Source organism: Sitophilus oryzae, unplaced genomic scaffold, assembly GCF_002938485.1.
Source record: "Sitophilus oryzae breed Bouriz unplaced genomic scaffold, Soryzae_2.0 scaffold_1576_pilon_pilon, whole genome shotgun sequence".
Classification (NCBI taxonomy): Eukaryota; Metazoa; Arthropoda; class Insecta; order Coleoptera; family Curculionidae; genus Sitophilus; species Sitophilus oryzae.
In genome coordinates, this window is record NW_022146254.1 from 4432942 (window position 1) to 4450353 (window position 17412).

Sequence of the window (17412 nt, forward strand, 5' to 3'; positions counted from 1 at the left end):
TCTCTATTTTCGTTAATAAGTAATGTGATAATGTTTATTTTAAGCAGAACTGAAAATAATGAAAATTCCCTTTTATACAGTAATAGGGCCATTAGTAAGAAAAAATAAAGTTTTTGTGAACAATATTTGTTCCAATCCTGCCCTGGCTATAGCTCCAATATATGTTGGTGTGTTAGGAATTTTAGGTGTTGTAAGTAATTGAATAATTTAAAATATAGTTATTGTTTTAAACTGATATTTGTATTTAGGGGTTGAGTTTATTTGATATTTTAAGAATTATCAAATGTGGACCTACTTTACCGAGATATTTGTCAAGAGAAAGAATTAAAAATGAGAAAATAATAACAGCCGAAGCAGAAAGAGACTTTAAACTTATATGTTTGGTTTTGTCAACAGAATATTACTTATTTTTACTGATTGGATTATTCACGGTTAGTTAATCCTACTTTATATTTTTTAATTATTACAATTAACTCTCTTTTCTAGGACAATCCAATCTTCTTTATGCCCTTTTTATGCCTTTACACTGTAATAATATTATTGGAAATAGTAGTATTTATAACAAGAATATTTCTTGATGGCTTTCATTTCCAAAAACGTCAAATCATTATGACTGGTTTTATGGTATATAATTGGCTGTCTGTCTTCTGTACTTTTGCTAGATCAATGTCTTGTTGTGACCTGTAAATTATAGAGAAATCACGGTTATATTAAAAATTTATATGCTTAATATTTTTTATATTACTTCATACTTAAGCGTCTATCCAGTTAATAGTTAAATATGCTACTTTCCCTTCTGTGAAAGTTGCTAAAACAGCTCTTTTTTTTACTGCAACTCCTAATCTACCAAATGCAATCAGTTCAATGGGGCTAATATTTGCTATTCCATCAACACATTTTACTATAAATATAGCATGATATGCTATCGGGTCTCCAAAGTAAACCAAAAAATCTCCACCAAATTTCTCACCGTTTGTTATGTAGTAACCTTTTTCCCAAAGATCCATATAAACATTAGATTTTAATGAAGATGACAAGGCGAACATTTTCTCCTTTGGCACCAAACTATAATTAGTAGTATCCCCTTCTAAAAAAATTGGCCATAACATATTTTCTCGTGTTATTATACATGATTTATTAAGCTCCTCCTCAAATATTTCTTCCTTAGATCGTTTATCACCTACTTGATTTCTTTTGTCAACTATTTTATCTATAACTACATCTAATTGTGCTTTTCTAATGTCTCTATATTTGACCTGCTGAGCTTTTAAAAAACTTTCCTCAAACTCATTTGATTCGGATTTATTATTAATAATATGACTGGGTCCTTCATGTACAATAGCTAAGTTTTTCTTTAATAATAGTAAGACTTCCTCTGGTAGTAATTTCATTGGTAAAGATGGTATAAAAGATGTACTTCCAATTATCTGACCAATAATTCTGTAATCTTTCCTTAGGGCGGTCCAACTTTCTACATCATAAATTAAAATATCACCATTTATATGAATTAGCTTGATCATAATCTATTAATTTAAAAAATGTATAAAAATCAATCACAAATCACCAATCATTTAAATTTTAAATGCTAACCTCACAAAACGAACATGGAATATTTCTACAAATGACAAATGACATATAAAATTTCTTCTTTTAAAATTGTCTTTAAATTATTTTAAACGGTATCTATGGGCGTTAACTTTGATTACATTTGAATATGATTACATTAATCCATTCTATTACGTTTTTTCCATTTTGTTATCGAATCATGGTATGGGACCGTCAGACTCGCTCACCCGCATGCGAACGTTGTTAATTAATTAAAAGGGGATTAGATATCTATATGGGATATTCTATTACTTGACCAAGTAGTCCTGGCGGAGTATGCCGTAAAACTTTTGTACAAATGAAGAAGGCGGAATATTCGAACCTCACAAATGTATCAAATTTTGGCGCCTGATGAGATTTGTATTTTGTATTTTACATAATGTATTTTAGGTAGTATTCTTTAATAAAATAAATTATTCTTAAGAAAAGTAAGAAATACAAATATTAAACTTAAGAATGAAGAATATAAGAGATTATTTTACGAGCCCAGAAAAGTCTACAGAATCTTCAGAATCTAAGAAAATTTCTAAAGATAAAAATGTAAACATTGTAACAAGTAGTCAACAATCAAACGAAGAAAATAATATTGAGCAGAGTAATGCTGGTAAAAAAGCTTGTAAAAGAAAAAAAAGGAGGAAAGTCAGCGATCCACTTGTAAGAGATGTTACGCAATTATTCTCACATAATTTATCTCTAGTTTCACCAAATAATAGTAATGAAGAATTAAGCAGTACATCTCTTTTACCGGAATCTAATGACACCAATAATTTGATAAGTGAAGACAGTAAAATTATTGATTCAAGTGAAAAAGAAAGAATACCTAAAGAAGAGCAATCTATCAATGCTTTTCAATTTCTAATGAATAGTCGAAATAATGTGATTGGTCAAAATTCTAAAGGTAAAATAATTCCTATGACTGCTTCTCCTACTAAAGAGAAATGTGAAAATCTGCTTTTGCGAAAGAAATTGTTTAAAGAATGGGCTGATGAAAAGGGCGCTACGAAACGTAAAAGAGAAGAGGAGGAAGTTGAACATTGTATAAATCATAAATTGAAAAAAAGGGCTAAAAGATTAAAAAATATGTTACAAATTACCAATAATTCTAATAATGATATAGAAAATCATCATAGTAAGGTTTACCAAAAGAAAGTTAAAAAGATTAGCTCATCTGAATCAGAAAATAGTAATGATAGCAGTATGTTAATTACGAATAGCAAAGTAAGCAATTTGACTGGTATTAATGAAGGAAATATTAACATAAACATAAAGTGTAAAACTATAAATCAAAACAGTTTAACAGATTTTGTAGACGTTGTAAAAAAAGATGGAAAAATTGACATATTTGATGAACCTATAGGATGTTCAAGTTCTGGCCAAAAAAATATTATTAAAATTAAAATGTTTACACCTGACAGTACGAAAAAGAGAAAGTCCTTATGCTCTTCAAAGAAAACTATATTAGAAGAAGAATCACAAAAAAATTCTAAACAACAAGATTGCAATAAGTCACTTTCTAGTAAGGTCACTAGAAAGACTAAATCCAAAGAAACAGTATCTGTAACAGCTGAAAATATTTCTTTAAATTCAAGTGAAAATAAATTTAAAAAAGGAAAACATACAGAAAAAGATCAACTAAAAACTGAGACCTCAGAGAGAAAATTGAGGTCCGCTAGATATGCAGTGAATTACTGTGAATTACCAGATAAAACTAACAGTCAAAGAAAATCTGATTTAGTAAATGGAAAAATTAAAACTTTAGTTAAGAGTACACCAAGGAAGATTAATTTGCAAAGACAAAAAAGGGAATCACTTACAAAAACAAATAATGTAAAGGATATAAGGACGACTGATTCTGATAATGAAATTAAGATATTGTCAGATAGCGATTGTGAGACATTATCAACAAAAGTCACTAAATTAGCTCCGGTCTTTCTAAAGGTGGTCCCAAAGCCAAAGGCAGATCCTGAAACTGTTGAAGCACGAAAACAATTTTTAATGAGTGGCGTTCCTGATTCTTTAAAAAAAGCCCCTAAAAAGGAAATAAAGTGCGTTAATAATTTATAAAATTCTATCCATAATATTTTATCTTCTTTTTTCTTTTAGTATGTTAGAAATTGAATATGATATTTTTCCTAGAGTAAGCCACATCCAACAAAAATGTGATCATTCATTTTGGAGATTATCTAAACCATTATTAAAGTTATCAGAATACTCTGCATTTGATAATTCCTATAGATTTAATTGCCAAGATCTGATAACAAAAAATGATTTTCCCAAATTAAGTTTTTCAATCACATCTGGCACTAAACCGAATTTGAAAAAAATCTTGAATAAAATTAAACTAGAGAATTCAGACTATCCTGTTTATAAAGTATTTAGATACATCAATGAAAAAAATAGAAATACTCCTTTATATAAATCAACAGGACATGGATCTTCTAAAAAATCTAAACAGAAACTTAAAAGAAGTAGTAAAAATAATATTGACCAGGACACTAAAATAGTTTTACAGGATGTCGAGGACAAACTATGGACAGAGAAATATAAGCCAAACTCCTCAGAAGAGATTCTAGGAAATCACACAGGAATTACTAGTTTAAGAAAATGGTTAGAAATATGGATGAATTACAGTGATGAAATAAATGCCAAAGCAAAAAAGAAAAATGGTTATAATAGTGAATCAGATTTTGAATCAACAGACTGTGACAGCAGGTAGGTTATACATATTTTTAAATTAATTAATATTATGGTCAAATAATAATTATTGGTTAAGTTATTAAGGGAAATCAATAATGAAGTATAATTTTTTATAGTAATTAACATAAAATTATACCGTATGATCGAATAAAAACGGCGTGAGCGATGGCTATGAAATGAAGATCGCTGTCATTTTATATGTAAAATTATATGGGAAATGTCATCGATCGTCATTTCCAAGCCAACTGGACGCCGTTTTTATTCGATCATACGGTATAATATATCTACTATTGAAAACAATAAATGCCCACAGTATCAAATGAATTATCAAATTAACCTTTCGGAGGTCGCGCTTTATTTGTTACGTGAAAGGGTCGCGCGCGGACTCTGAGTCCGCATGCTAAATTCAAGAGGTCTAACGCTTCGTCCTAGGTGGGAGACAAAAGCGCACGATTCGGGCGGTACGAGCGACGTGTATTTATCAAACAACGTTTTCTTACGAAGCTGTTCTGGGTAGGAGATGCGCGCGACTGAAGCGGCATCGGAGGCGATTGAAATATGTCGCGCGAGTCACTCTCATCGCCCTCTGTCGTCGCACGTGTCGCCCGCTCGCTTTTGTCTCCCACGTAGGACGAAGCGTTAAGCGTTGCTAGTGGTGTAAAGACATAAAATAATATGATAATCAAAATAACAATTATTTATTGACTTGCTTCATTACAAATAGCAAACATAAAATATATAACATAAAGCCCCGTTCTTAGTTTATACTTTACACATAAGCTATAAAATCTTGTTTCGGGAGTAGTGATGGGATAATTGATATTGAATCGATTATTAACCGACATCGCTCGATTATGAACGAGCGATGCAAGTGACGAGTACCAAGCGACAAACGCAAGCGATCCTAGAATGAAATAAATTGAAATCCGATTTTAATATGACATACTCGATAAAAAGCCGAGCGAATTTTCTACATACATTGCAGGTAGCAAATTAATACGACGCCGTATATACCGGGTGCGTCTCAAAAGTGGCTCACCCCTATAACTTTTTTATTTTTTTAGATAAAAAAAATGAGATTTGGTATATTAGTATATGACATAAGTTAGGATTGATTGACGTATTCAATTGTTTTCTGTTACTTCCTGTTTCACCGGAAATGACTACAATTTTTGATTTTTAAATGGCACCCTCGGTATTTTTTTACTTTATTCGATAGAAAATGACATTCTAAATAGAATGACGTATCATATGTCAACTTTTGACATATTCGCTCAAAAACAAATTGTATTTTAAAATTCAATCTAGAGTGCCACGACTGTGTTAAAAACACTAATTTTTAATCAAGGAGCCTTGGAATAATAGATTTGATCGTCTAATGTTTTTAGTGTCTTGTCCTTGTCCTGGCCCGTTAAAGATGCCCAAATCGTATTTTTGATCATATCTCAATTTTTTTCAAATGGAACGAGGGTGGCTCATTAGCATATTTCTAAAAAGATTTTTTTTACGAATAATTTGATACCACACACTTGGTACTTCGAGTCAAATTGTCGTTATGAACCGCATGTTACAATTTCAAATAAACCATATGCGAAAGTGTCAAAAGTTGACATGTGATATGTCATTCTATTCAGAGTATCATTTTCTACCGAATAAAGTAAAAAAATACCGACGGTGCCATTTAAAAATAAGCTGTAGTCATTTCCGGTGAAACCGGAAGTGACCGAAAACAATTCAATATGTCAATCAATCCTAATTTATGTTATATACTAACATACCAAATCTCGTTGTTTCATCTGAAAAAAAGAAAAGTTATAGGGGTGAACCACTTTTGAGACGCACCCAGTATATTTATCCGTTACGTATCTGAGGGACAACATTTTACGACCTACATCGACAATGCTGCGAAATAAACTAAATCAAGCGATCAAGCGAATCGGTCGCTGCTTACTACTTGCCGTTCATTACCGAAAGAATATGTTCCCTGCGCACGCAACTTACTGCTTGGCGCTTGGCGTTAACGAGTACTTACAACATGCGACGGACGGGTGAAAACCGTATTTTTTAATACGAGTGATATATCGCTCGAGTCATCATTCGGTTATTGCAATCGCTTGATACTCGAGTACTCGATTATTGAAATTAATCGGTTTTTCCCATCACAATTCAGGAGTGTTGAATATCCGGGTAAGTTAAGTTATTGAATGTTATTGCACTCAACAACGCCCTAATTACGCCCTCCTTTACGCGTTAACATTTTTTCGCCAATTTTATTAACATTTGAAATTGAAGGGGTCGTAGCTGCAATAACCAGGCAGCTCCACCTTTTTTCGAAATGAGATTTTTAATGAATTACCCTTTAAAAAAATTGTCCGATCGTTTCCTGTAACAATCAGTTCTCTCAATGTAACAGTACATAAATGGCGACGTTAGTTAGAGCTGTCTTACAATGGGTTTGCAGCAAGGACCGAGCAACTCTTTTTCGATTTCCCACAAATGTATTAAAGTGGAGCTGCCTGGTTATTGCAGCCACCCCTTCAATGGTCACAACTTAACAGGGCGTCACTTAATTTTTTTTACTCGAAACAGTAACATCAGTTACATCACACAAACCTCGTACCTGAGTGTTTTATAGTTTCAATAACTGCACTAGTAAAAAATCAAATACTTAAATATTATGATGAAACCACGATGTTAATATTATTTCAATGCGATCGACATAAACGGTAATGGGACTTCGTGGAATACTTTATACCCGGCACTAATTTCTGCCGTATCGAGCGCTGCGTTCGGAAGTTTTAAAATGAACTGAAATGCACCAAGACTGTACCATTTGAATAAAAATATTTAAGCCCACGCTTATGAATCGGCGAAACCTCTAAACGCAAGCAAGATGGGTTCATATTTACATGCGAGAACTCTACTGATTCGGTCTACAATAACAACGCACTTAAATTTCTAAACGAATTTTCTGACTTTATATAGCTTAAACATGTTAATTATTTAAAAGGACACAATATTGTTACGGATTCCGTGGGTCCTTAATTTAAACATGATCAAACAGATAATTTATTGAAACTACAATTAACTCCTTAATCACAATGACACTCTACACATAATTATCAATTTTGACCAATTTTGTTCGATATCTTTCTTTACAATTTTTTCATAATCGAAAACACTTATTGTTCCCTCGTTGTTTCCCGTTTTTATACTCTCATGAGATATTGCTATTTCAAGATCTTTCGACCCCCCATTTTTAGACAAATCTTAAAACCATTTCATAGTACTGGGATCTTAGATGCGCATATAGTGCTATATCGCATATTCATAAATTCTGCACGCCCTTTGATGCTTATTGGTATATCTTTAAAAATGTAATATACAGTTTTAATTTCGTAAAATCTGCCATTATTGTTTTTGAATAAATTATAACTTGAAAATTATACCATCCTGAAAAAGAGAGTAAAAGAAAGTTAGATACATATTTACCGTAACTTAATACAATATTGATGGTTAACCCTTGAGCGGGCGCGTCCGGAATTTTGGACCGCCATTTTACTAATTTCAATAAAACAAAATATCCGTTGAGCGTAGGTCGGTCGTGCCATTAAATATTCTTATTTAGAGATATTTGACTCCCTGGGTTGTAGTACTGTATGATCGAAAAAAACGGCGCCAGCGATGGCTATGAAATGTCGCTGTCATTCAATATGTAAAATTACATGAGGAATGTCATCGACGTTCATTTCCAAGCCAACTGGACGCTGTTTAGTACATTGTACATTGTTTAGCATGTTACATTTTACAATAAAATATTTTAAATAACAGAATATTTAAGAAATGTAAGCCGCAGTCAGACCTTATATTAAATAGGTATTGTTCTAAATTACTAAATTTGATGTAGGATATTATTTAAAAGAACATTATTATCTCTAATTTTAATAGTGTTAATTTAGGAAAATTATCATCTTGTTAATACTGTCTGTTTTATTTTATGGAACTGTGTAGAGTATAGACTTTAATTGGTCCTAAGGCCTTTTTTTTACTAATTAATTTTATTTAGAGATAGCACAAGATTACCTGGCAATGTGGTCGTGCTTGTGGGCCCATGTGGAAGTGGTAAAACAACTGCCGTTTTTAGTATCGCAGCTGAATTAGGATTTAATGTTTTGGAAGTTAATGCATCTAGCAAACGTACAGGTAAAATACAGAAATATTAGACAATAATTTCGTTTTTAAGTTTTCTATTATTTTAGGAAAGAGGTTACTGCAAGAACTACGTGAAGCCACCCAGTCCCATCAAGTAAGAAAGAGTTCAAAAAATGCTTTAGCAGGCTTTGTGAATGCTGATAATGAATCAAAGTCAAAAACCAAAAAAACAAATGGATTATCTAATGATGAAAAAGATGATTCAAAGAAAATGTGTATTCTTTTGGTAGAAGACATTGACTTGGTTTTTGATCAGGATGAAGGATTCTTAAATTCTTTAGGTCAACTTATAACAACAAGCAAGAGGCCAATCATTTTAACCACTACAGACAGCGGGCCAGAACATGTGCAAAGGTTTTTAAGTCAGTATGAGAGTATTTCTTTTATGCCACTATACAAGGAAGTTTTGGGAGTTTGGTTGCAAATTGTGTGCCTCGTGGAAGGGATATTATTGGATAAAAATGATGTGGGAAATTTTCTGGATTATAATAATGGCGATATTAGAAAGACACTATTGTCCCTTCAGTATTGGTGTCAGTCTGGTGGTCAACTTGACAGAAATTCTGTTTTTACTAATAACTCAACATTTGGAAATGACTTAAAAATTCAGGATGATGAAATTAATTTAGATGCTGGCAACGATGACGATGAGAATGGGTTTGTTCATTCACAATGTCTTGGGAGTTTTGAAATTTTCAAACAAAATAAACAATTTAAAATACCGTACTTATTTGACCTTGGAAAAATATGGTGGAATGTACCAAATATTTTTAATTTTAATCTGTATTCAGAAAGGCTTCACAGAGATGAACCAGACTGTGAAGAAGTTAGTAAAAAAGAGACTGCGAATGACTCTTCAGAAACACAAATTAATATACCTTTACTTTTAAATCTGTATGACTCATGTGTTTTAACTGATGAACTATATAACGCTGCACATTATTGTACTAAAGGACCCCTGGAAAATACCTGGTATCATACTGTAAAAGACTCTTTAGAATTGACTGATAGAAAAGAAGATATCCATGAATCTGTTGACTTAATACATGACATGACACACACTTTAATAAACAGTTATATTGAAGAATATCAAGTAAGGTACAATTCAAATTATGGAATAAGTGCTGCAGTACCTACTACACTAGAAAGAAGGTAAGTTAATAGTATTGTATTTGTATTCACTAAAAGCTTTTTAACACAAAAGGAGTATTAAATTTCACCCTCAAGACCCAAGCTTTTAACTTAGGCTGTTATGTCTGATGGTGATATGTCTCCTAGGTCTGATAGATCTAGCATGGTTTTGCCAAACACCTCAAACCTGATCCTGCTCCCAGCGGGGCAGGTATACATAACGTGGTTCTTGTTTCGTCAACTTCCATACAGAGTCGGCATTCTGTCTTTCACTAGTCTCATCCTCTGTAGGTGTGATCTCAGCCGGCAGTGACGCGTGTATACTGCAGTGAGTGTACGCGTTCCATTCCTACCAGCCTTTAAGAGTTCTCCTGTCTTGCGTTTGGATGGCCCAGCTAGGATTTTCTCGGCATGTTCTATTTTGAGACTGTCATTCCAGTCCCGAAACGTCGTACTCCTAACCCATTCACAAAGCCTGTCTCTTGTGAAGTTTTTTGGAACGCTAATTGTCGGTTCTGGATCCACGAATGGCGAACCTGCACCTGTTTTAGCGACGGAGTCAGCACATTCGTTTCCCTCTTGGCCGACATGTCCCGGTATCCCTATTAGCGACACTTTGTTCTTATCTCCTAATAAATTGAGTAGTTTTCTACAATGAAGAATCGTCATAGACGTGCTTTTCGTTTCCTCAAGCGCTTTCAACAGGGCTTGACTATCCGAAAATATGCTTATTGTTTTCTCGACAACTGTTAATGTCGACATTAACCGGACATCGGACTTTAACCGTACATATACACACATGTCAATAATAATAAAATAAAAAAATAATAGTACAATAATGTTACGTTTTTCGTCGGTTCCGTGTGGATAGAAAGTCACAATTTATTTAAACACTATTTATTTAACACTAATTAACAAAAACAATAACGATAAAAGACTTATAGAACTATTTACAAACGATTTATAACTAAGAATTTATTTTTGAATTTTCGCGCGTCAACTGCACTGGTATATTTATAACTGCCCTCTCTAGGCCACTGCCGCCGGCTTTTATACCGACAGGTAAAAGAAATCTAGAATAGTCCAAAGATCGTTAGGCGCATAGAGAAGGTTTTCGAATGTTCTCGTATGTACGAGTCCATTCTAGTGGGTCTCGATTCTTCTCGAACGAATGAATCATTGCGGTGTCTATGCGATGTTAAGGTCATCCGAGGGCGGGCCATATTGTGAGGTTAGGTCGAGTCCACACCGGCTCGCAACACTGCCCCCTTCTTAGGCACATGCTCGTCCCGAGATGTATACGGTGAATGACGGTATTTGCAAAGCTGGCCCCTGGTACATTGCGAAGTCTGGTAGAAATAGCAGTCTACAGTTTTCTCTCCCGATCTCAGCTTTGGGTTGTAGCAGCAAACGAGGATCTCGATTCCCGTAAATCTGAACAAGACTTCAATCATGTTCCGGATTGTACGCCAACTCAAACCATCGAGTCCACACGCCAGCTTCGGAATGGCTAATCGTGCAATGTTGTTGTTTAGCAGGGCTTCTCTCAGTTCAATCAGGGTCTTCCATAGATTGAGATAAGTCGGCTTACTCGGGGACCATTCCTTGGTGACCAGGTAGAAGATGTGCCTTGCTTGACCATGTGCATTGTCGGTTAGCCTCAAGACGCTTCCAACCTCTGGATCCTGTCGGCGTAGTTCTCCGACACGCCCAAACTTCTCATTGAACGTCGCAGCGATTCCTCTGGACATCCGCAAATCTCGAGCCACACAATGAGCGAGCGAATAATCAGGAGGCACGGAAAAGAGGTCTCGTTGATCTTCTTTGGTTACACCATAGCGAGCCTTCTCACTGCTGTTGTATCGGGCCATGAAATCGTCAAAGGACATCTCCGAATCAGGGGGATCAAAGCTGCAGGTTCTCACGGTCCCAGCACGATCTTCTATTTCGCCTTGGTAGGGGCTCAAACGGTTGAAATGGACTACCCTCGGTTTTCCTTTTGGCAATTTTCTGATACGGTATACGACGTCATTAATTCTATCCATGACTTCGTATGGCCCTTCCCACGAGGATTGTAGCTTCGGAGATAACCCACGACGTCTCTGCGGGTTATATAGCCACACCAACTTCCCTGGTTGGTATCCTCCATGCTCAGCTTGAATGTCGTAGTGTTCCTTCATTCGGTCACTAGCACTTTGAATATTTAGGCGGACTCTCTGATGAATGTCGTCCATCCTTTGACGTAGTGTGTGGACATAATCTTCTCCGGCGACTTCTTCTCCCGGTCGGCAACCAAATTTCAGATCACAGGGTAGGCGCACTTCCCGTCCCATAACGATGCTGGCTGGAGTTTGCCCTGTAGATTCTTGGACGGATGAACGGTAGGCCAACAGGAACAGGTGAAGAAATTTGTCCCAGTCTCTTTGGTGGTCAGAGACTACTTTGGCCAGATAACGGTTGATAGTTCTGTTCATGCGTTCAACCATCCCATCGGATTGTGGATGTAGAGCAGTCGTCCTGGTCTTGCGGATGTTCAGGACTTCACAGACGCCTTGGAACAGATTGGACTCAAAGTTTCTTCCCTGATCTGAATGAAGCTCCATGGGAACACCAAACCTGCAGATCCATTCTTTAACAAGGGCATCAGCAATCGTGGACGCTTCTTGATTTGGCAACGCGTAGGCCTCGACCCATTTGCTGAAGTAATCCATTACTACCACAATGTATTTGTTGCCATCGTTCGTCTCCGGGAAAGGACCAGCCACGTCGATCGCTATTCGTTCGAAGGGACTACCAACATTGTACTGGCGCATAGGGGCTTTACCACGCTTTTGTGGCCCATTAATGGCTGCGCAAATGTCACATTTCTTACACCAGGCCCTCACATCTTCTTTGCAGTTCACCCAGTAGAACCGTTCACGCAGCTTGCCAAGTGTCTTGGTAACACAAGATGTCCACCGCTGGTTCCATTGTGAACTTCCGCCAAGACTTCGGGACCCTCTTCTTTGGAATGAAGATCTGCCTTCTCTCTTCTTGTCCCTCTGGTCTCACAATCACACGGCGAAGTAATCCGTTATCTATTACCAATGAATTCCACTGGGACCAGTACGACTTCACGTTCGGCGAATATCTGCAAACTTCCTCCCACGTTGGTCTCTGGTCCGCGTTTTTCCAGTTAATCACCAAGCCCAACTCTGGATCACTGATTTGGTCATTTGCAAGATCTTCGGTTTGCCAACTATCACCAACCACAGTCGTCCTTAAGACTTTCACTTCTTTCTCTTCTTTGCAACGATTTCCCATCTGTCCGCAATTCCAACAGCGAATCGGTCCCCCCTTCTTACTCATATACTGATCCAGTACTTTCCGCACAATCCTTTCCACTTTGGAATCGTCGGAACTCTCCTCAACAGCCCGTACAAATCCTAGAGACCTAGAGCATTCTTTCGCGGCCTCAAATTCCAGGGCACGTGCTAGGGCATCTCCCAAATGCGTTGGATGAGCTAAAAGAAGTGTTTGCCTTGTCTCGTTGTCACATAAACCATCAATAAAAGCCTGTACTTTTAAGCGCTCCATAACATTTTCGGGCATAGCAGGGTACGCAAGGCGAACGAGGCGGGCTACGTCGGCTTCAAACTCCTGCAGAGACTCATTTGACTTTTGAATGCGATTTTTTAGCTGGGAATGATAGACATGTTCCAAATGAGCTTGGCCGTACCTCATTTCTAAATGTCGTACCAATTGCTGATAATCTCCCTGTTCCGATGGTGACAGTGTCTGCAGGATATCAGTCGCATCTCCTCGCAGTGCGACAGTCAAAGCGGTAGCCTTTTCAGCGATTGTCCATCCGTTCGCTCTCGCAGCGGCCTCAAACTGGCAAAAATAATTGGCCCAAGCGGTTTTTCCGTCAAACTGTGGAGGTTTTATAACTGATTTTGAGGCATACCTATTTTCGACTAGTTTCGGTCCCTCCGATGTTTCTTGACATTTTGGTGAATTTGACTTCGCTATTTCTTCTTTTAAAATTTCGATTTTTCTGTTAACATCGTCCTCAATCTGTGCTATTTTGTCTTGTGTATCTATTATCTTTTCTTCTAATTCCTTGGAGTTTTCTGTTATCTTGTTGTATAAACTTTGTTCTAAATTCAATATTTTATTATTGAAGCTGGCCTGTATGTCTTTAGAATTTTCTGCGATCTTATCTTCTAAATTAACTTCCAAGTCAGTTATTTTACTATTCAAATTGTTCAAGTTGGCGTCTAATTTTTGTAAGCACGAGTCAAGGTCACCTTCCAGCTCAAAGCAAAATGTGTCAGGATCCTCACCTTCCTCAATCAAAACGTCTCTCAGTCTGGCTTGTAAAATGCTTTTCTTTCCATCTGTTTCGCATTCCCTCTCTTCCAGTACGCATTTTAATTCCGACACTTTCAAGTCTTTCAACAATTTTTTCGGAGCCACTGTCTGTCTTTTTATTTTCCTACTCTATCACACACGCCACACTTGACACCAATTGTTACGTTTTTCGTCGGTTCCGTGTGGATAGAACGTCACAATTTATTTAAACACTATTTATTTAACACTAATTAACAAAAACAATAACGATAAAAGACTTATAGAACTATTTACAAACGATTTATAACTAAGAATTTATTTTTGAATTTTCGCGCGTCAACTGCACTGGTATATTTATAACTGCCCTCTCTAGGCCACTGCCGCCGGCTTTTATACCGACAGGTAAAAGAAATCTAGAATAGTCCAAAGATCGTTAGGCGCATAGAGAAGGTTTTCGAATGTTCTCGTATGTACGAGTCCATTCTAGTGGGTCTCGATTCTTCTCGAACGAATGAATCATTGCGGTGTCTATGCGATGTTAAGGTCATCCGAGGGCGGGCCATATTGTGAGGTTAGGTCGAGTCCACACCGGCTCGCAACAATAATTACATTTGTTACTTAAAACTAGACATTAGAGATGAGCAAAACTGCGATTGCGATTTTAATATTGTTAAATTGGTACTCCGCACGCTGTAAAGATAACATACAACAAAATATTATAAATAAGAATGGCTGAAAAAAGTGCCCAATATTAAGAGGTTTTTTACCATAATCTATGTCTTCCGGTTGCCAGAAAGGCTCATGAAAGAAAACGCCTTGCGTGACCATCTTCTGATGCGTGTCAAATACTCGTCAGCGAGTAATGGCAGTATGTCTTCCGGTTAATAAAGAATAAAAATAGATAATTTTTATAATTTGAATCTAAAAAACTGTGCTTATGATTAATTTTTTAATTAAATTCAAATGTTGCTATTAATTCATCTACTCTATAATAGACAAAATAATATAGATATATAACACTTAAAATAAATTATAAAAAACTCTAAAAATAATAAGTAATTATACTATATTAGAACAAATTCGACCTTGGAAAAAAGGAATAAGGCTTTGTTAACAATCCTATTATTTAAATCTAAACGATCTGAATTATATCTGAGAGCAACAAATATAATTAGTTATAACCGAAAACAAGATTTTTTAAACATTTTCAATCCATATAATATACCTATTATAAATCAAACTATATTCAAATATTATTATATAAAAAATCATGTATAATTATCAAAATTTAAGCTAATAAATTATATATTACGCTACACCTAAGCATAGTTTCCAACGCTTCATAAGAATGGGCGCATTCAGGGACGGTCAGCCGCTGAGTGGCTGAGTAAGCGATTTTCCTAAACGGTCCATTCTGACGAACAGCAACAGTCAGTCGCTGTACAAAATTCTCAGCGATAAATATTTAGGCTTAGATAAGTCAGCCTTAATCTATTTTCTTATCTGTGGTCAACTAATGTAAAATAACTAAAAGTAACTTTAATTTTCTCAGTTTATTCGTTTATTGTTTACTTTTTATGGTTTGTTGAAGTTTGTAGTCAATCGTAGTTAATCGAATCTTTAAAAAATAGGAGATATTTGTTGCCAAAAAAGTTACAAAGCAGTAGGTTAATCTAAAACGTTCGACTTGTAAATAGAGATCGAAGAAGTTAAAGAAATAAAGAAAATTCAACTTGATTTTCATCTCATGTCGAATTTTCTAAATACAATGAAATTATGAAAAAATACTACTTTCTGAAAAAAATCTAAATCAGCATAAATAACTTTTGAGTGTAATTATAATACCGTCTGATCGAAAAAAAATTGCGCCTAATTGGCTTAGAAATAACGATCGATAATATTCCCTATACTAATATAAGTTTACTTATAAAGTAACAGCAATCTTCACCTCCACATCACCCCTGACATCGTTTTTTTATTGTAGGGTATTTACACCTTCAGTAATTTTATTTGTATCATATACCATCGAAAAAAAAATGCGTAAAAGGTGACTTGGTCGAACTGCCAGTTCCCGTTATAAGTTGTTTTGTTTACGTGTATAGGTAAAATTATTTTTATAAACCGTTATTTTTTAGAAATTTAATGTTTAATACTGTATTGTCAAATAATAATATAATATATTTTCAATTATTAAATGATCAGCCAATAATAATAATTCTTTTTTCAAAATAATTTTTATTCTAAAGACTAAAGATCGATTATAGACCGATTTGACGAAGACGATTTATTTATATTTCTCTCAAATTTTTACAGTAGACAGAGATCGCATGAGACAGCTACTGTTTCTTGTTCTTTCTGCTGCTTTGTGCCGTTTAGGGAATATCGTAAGCTGCTGGTCAGCGAAATTTTACGCTGAATGTCAGCGGCTGTGTTCCCTGAACGCGCCCAATGACAGGGATTCAGTTGCTAGACAAATATTACTTCAGTTGCGAATTGTAACTGCTAATGTGATTTCAAAAATCGAAAATCGCAGTGGTGGGAACCGCGATCACAACTGGCAGTTGCCAATTGTAACTGGCAATGTGATTTTGCGATTTAGTCTAGACTGCGAATTGCGCTAGACGTCGTATGCTTGTCGATGCCTTAATCGAAAATCGCAGTGTTGGGGGCTGCGATCGCAACTCGCAACTGAAGTAATATTGGTTGCATAAAAATCAAAAGTCGGCAGATAGATATTTCAATCGCAACTCGCAGTTTACTATGAAAGGGGATCGCAGGTTGCGATTGCGAATTTACAATCGATGCGATTAAATCGCAGTTTGCGATTTTCTGCCCATCTCTACTATACATAGATACATTGATTAAAAAAAAAGTATTAACAATAATATGTAATTTTATTAATGTATTATATTTTTAAGGTGGAGAGGTAAACAGCATGCGTGTGAAAACTTTTTAAAGCAGATGGTGCCTTCATGTAATGTATTAGATCGTCAGGCAGTGGCTTTAGACTACTTACCGAATTTACGACACGTGGCTCGTACAGAAGAACTGAGATCATCCACAAATACAAAAAGGAGAAATAGATTTAGGCATTACTTACAAGATTTTGATATAGATTTTAATAGTAATAGAATAAAATCGTGTTGTAATGTATTAGCATTAAAGAAGCAATTGTAACCTTATTTCTTTATACATTTAATTTTTATTTATAATATATTGGTTTTTAAGAAAAAGTTTATTTTATTTTGTATTTTGCTTCTTATAATATAATATTTAATAAATAAAAAAAACATTAGGTCCCACCGAGATTTGAACTCGGATCGCTGGATTCAGAGTCCAGAGTGCTAACCATTACACCATGGGACCTTGAAATGAACGAATATTTATGTCGTTGATAAGCAGGTATGCATTTTGTTATACATTTAACATTTTATT

At 35.4% G+C, this 17412-nt stretch overlaps 3 protein-coding genes and 1 non-coding gene across 6 annotated transcripts; 2 read left to right on the top strand and 2 right to left on the bottom strand.

Annotated features, from left to right (window-relative positions):
• Positions 1-29: 29 nt before the first annotated feature.
• LOC115879315 lies at positions 30-732 on the top strand. The gene is made up of 3 exons (XM_030896083.1): positions 30-190; positions 249-431; positions 487-732. The coding sequence occupies exons 1-3, from the start codon at positions 59-61 to the stop codon at positions 685-687; spliced, it is 516 nt and encodes a 171-aa protein (XP_030751943.1). The 5' UTR covers positions 30-58; the 3' UTR covers positions 688-732.
• Positions 544-1604, bottom strand: LOC115879313 (tRNA-splicing endonuclease subunit Sen34). 3 transcript variants are annotated; one of them, XM_030896080.1, is made up of 3 exons: positions 971-1604; positions 746-901; positions 544-681 (listed from the first exon to the last, which is right to left on the bottom strand). In XM_030896080.1, the coding sequence occupies exons 1-2, from the start codon at positions 1518-1520 to the stop codon at positions 753-755; spliced, it is 699 nt and encodes a 232-aa protein (XP_030751940.1). In that variant the 5' UTR covers positions 1521-1604; the 3' UTR covers positions 544-681; positions 746-752. The 3 variants fall into 3 exon arrangements, with proteins under 3 accessions (XP_030751940.1, XP_030751938.1, XP_030751939.1); XM_030896078.1 differs by having other exon boundaries at positions 746-1604; XM_030896079.1 differs by having other exon boundaries at positions 596-681; positions 753-1604.
• A 322-nt stretch (positions 1605-1926) lies between these two features.
• Positions 1927-17208, top strand: LOC115879204 (ATPase family AAA domain-containing protein 5). The gene is made up of 5 exons (XM_030895896.1): positions 1927-3650; positions 3709-4317; positions 8369-8505; positions 8562-9666; positions 16896-17208. Exons 1-5 carry the CDS (start codon positions 2062-2064, stop codon positions 17152-17154), a joined length of 3699 nt encoding a protein of 1232 aa, XP_030751756.1. The 5' UTR covers positions 1927-2061; the 3' UTR covers positions 17155-17208.
• A 63-nt stretch (positions 17209-17271) lies between these two features.
• Positions 17272-17343, bottom strand: Trnaq-cug. Its single transcript has one exon. It is a non-coding gene; the product is annotated as a tRNA-Gln (tRNA).
• Positions 17344-17412: the final 69 nt, after the last annotated feature.